We start from the raw sequence: 1,912 nt of genomic DNA, 5'->3' as shown, positions 1-1,912 counted from the left end.
ATGCAGAAGAATGAAAGGGGACACTTGTTTTACATCATTCACAAAAATGGACTCAAACTTGATGAAAGACCTAAATATGAGTCAGGAAACCATCAGAATCCTCAGGAGAACACAGGCAGCGCCTTTTCTACCTCAGCTGCAACCACTTCTAGACGTGTCTCCAGAGGCAAGGGAAAACAAAGGAAAATGAACTATGGCGACTTTATCAAGGAAAGAGCATTTTCACAGGAAAGGAATCACTCAAAGTAACTAAAAGGCCACTTAATCTTATCAGATTAAAGGCTCGAATTCAAATCTAAAATGAACTTATCAATCTCAACACACACCAAAGATATATATCTCCAATCAGAATTGGGCAGAAGTTGTGAACAGACTTCCTGCCCTTCGTGAGGTCCCGCACCACACCATATATTAGGCAGCTGATCCACATGCAAAAAGAAATTCATTTGCTATCCTAAATCTGCTATATATCAGACAAAATATTGAGTAAAGAATCTGACAAATAACAGGGAAAATATTTATGCACCTAAATCTAAGATTACCCTTGAAATTAGGCAATAATAAAATAAATGATATTAAAATAAGTCAATAGGAAGTTAAATAATTTGTTTGCATATACATAGTCAATGAGGAAAATTATTTCAAAAAACAATTACAAGTAACTAATGAGCTCAAAGAAAATTCAGGATATAAAATCAGCATAGACAATAAGGTTAAATCCTACACCCTAACAACAAATTTTCTGTATCAAATTTAGAAAACAATCACCTTTATACTGGTACCAAAAATAAATATTTATGATTAAACTTCATTAAGCAGAATAAAAACTGTTTAAAAATGGCCTATACTAATGAAAGACCTTTAAAGAGGAACAGAAATGCAAAGATAAATGCATGGATTAGAACATCATAAATTCACTGTGAAACCAAAACAAACTGATCTGGGGTTGTGAAGCAATCTTTGTATATAACTTATTAAGAATTGAATCTAAGTTGGTAGGTGACTATATAGTCAGGGGACATGCAAATAGGGGCCTCCCTCCACTTATTAAAGAAGCCCAGCCCCGACCCTGCAGCTGGGAGAGGAGCTCTAGTTCCAGGATCCCCAGGTGACCCCATTCAGTGCTCAGGACACAACACAGACAAACCACCATGGAGTCTGTGCTCTGCTGGGTTTTCCTTGTCGCTATTTTAAAAGGTAATTCATGAAGAACCAGAAACCCTGAGTATGTGAGTGGAGGTGAGTGACAGAAACAGGGGATGTGGGACAGTTTCCTGACCAGGATGTCTTGTGTTTGCAGGTGTCCAGGGTGAGGTGCAGCTGGTGGAGTCTGGGGGAGACCTGGTGAAGCCTGGGGGGACCTTGAGACTGTCCTGTGTGGCCTCTGGATTCACCTTTAGTAGCTATGACATGAGCTGGGTCCGTCAGTCTCCAGGGAAGGGGCTGCAGTGGGTCGCATGGATTTATGCTAGTGGAAGTAGCACATACTACGCAGACGCTGTGAAGGGCCGATTCACCATCTCCAGAGACAACGCCAAGAACACGCTGTATCTGCAGATGAACAGCCTGAGAGCCGAGGACACGGCCGTGTATTACTGTGCGAAGGACACAGTGAGTCGACCTCAGTGTGAGTCCAGACACAAACCTCCCTGTAGAAGGGGATCAGTACCACCAGGGGGTGCACAGTCCTCACCACTTCTGTGTTGAAGGCCCAGGAGCAGATGCAGATGGAGGCTCTGGGCAGGTTTCCTGTCAGGGTCTGGTCTTCCTCTCCAAGGAGCAGTTTCCCCAAGGGAGTCTCTCTGGGTACAGGATTCTGTGCTTACGTATTCAATCTCTAACTTACACACTTTGTTGTCATAGAAAGTGAAATATTCCAACACCCAAAAATGGCAGTGCCTCTTGTTTTGCT

The 1,912-nt window shown here is 42.4% G+C and overlaps 1 gene segment (V, D, J or C); it reads left to right on the top strand.

The window, feature by feature from the left end:
• The first annotated feature begins 1,058 nt into the window (after positions 1-1,058).
• Positions 1,059-1,707, top strand: LOC112670981 (immunoglobulin heavy variable 3-48-like). The segment is given in 2 exon segments: positions 1,059-1,197; positions 1,301-1,707. Coding segments are annotated over 2 exon segments (453 nt in total).
• Positions 1,708-1,912: the final 205 nt, after the last annotated feature.

This window comes from Canis lupus, chromosome 8 (genome assembly GCF_003254725.2).
Source record: "Canis lupus dingo isolate Sandy chromosome 8, ASM325472v2, whole genome shotgun sequence".
Classification (NCBI taxonomy): domain Eukaryota; kingdom Metazoa; phylum Chordata; class Mammalia; order Carnivora; family Canidae; genus Canis; species Canis lupus.
Note: the sequence above shows the minus strand (reverse complement) of the source record. Positions and strands in the feature narration are given on the sequence as shown.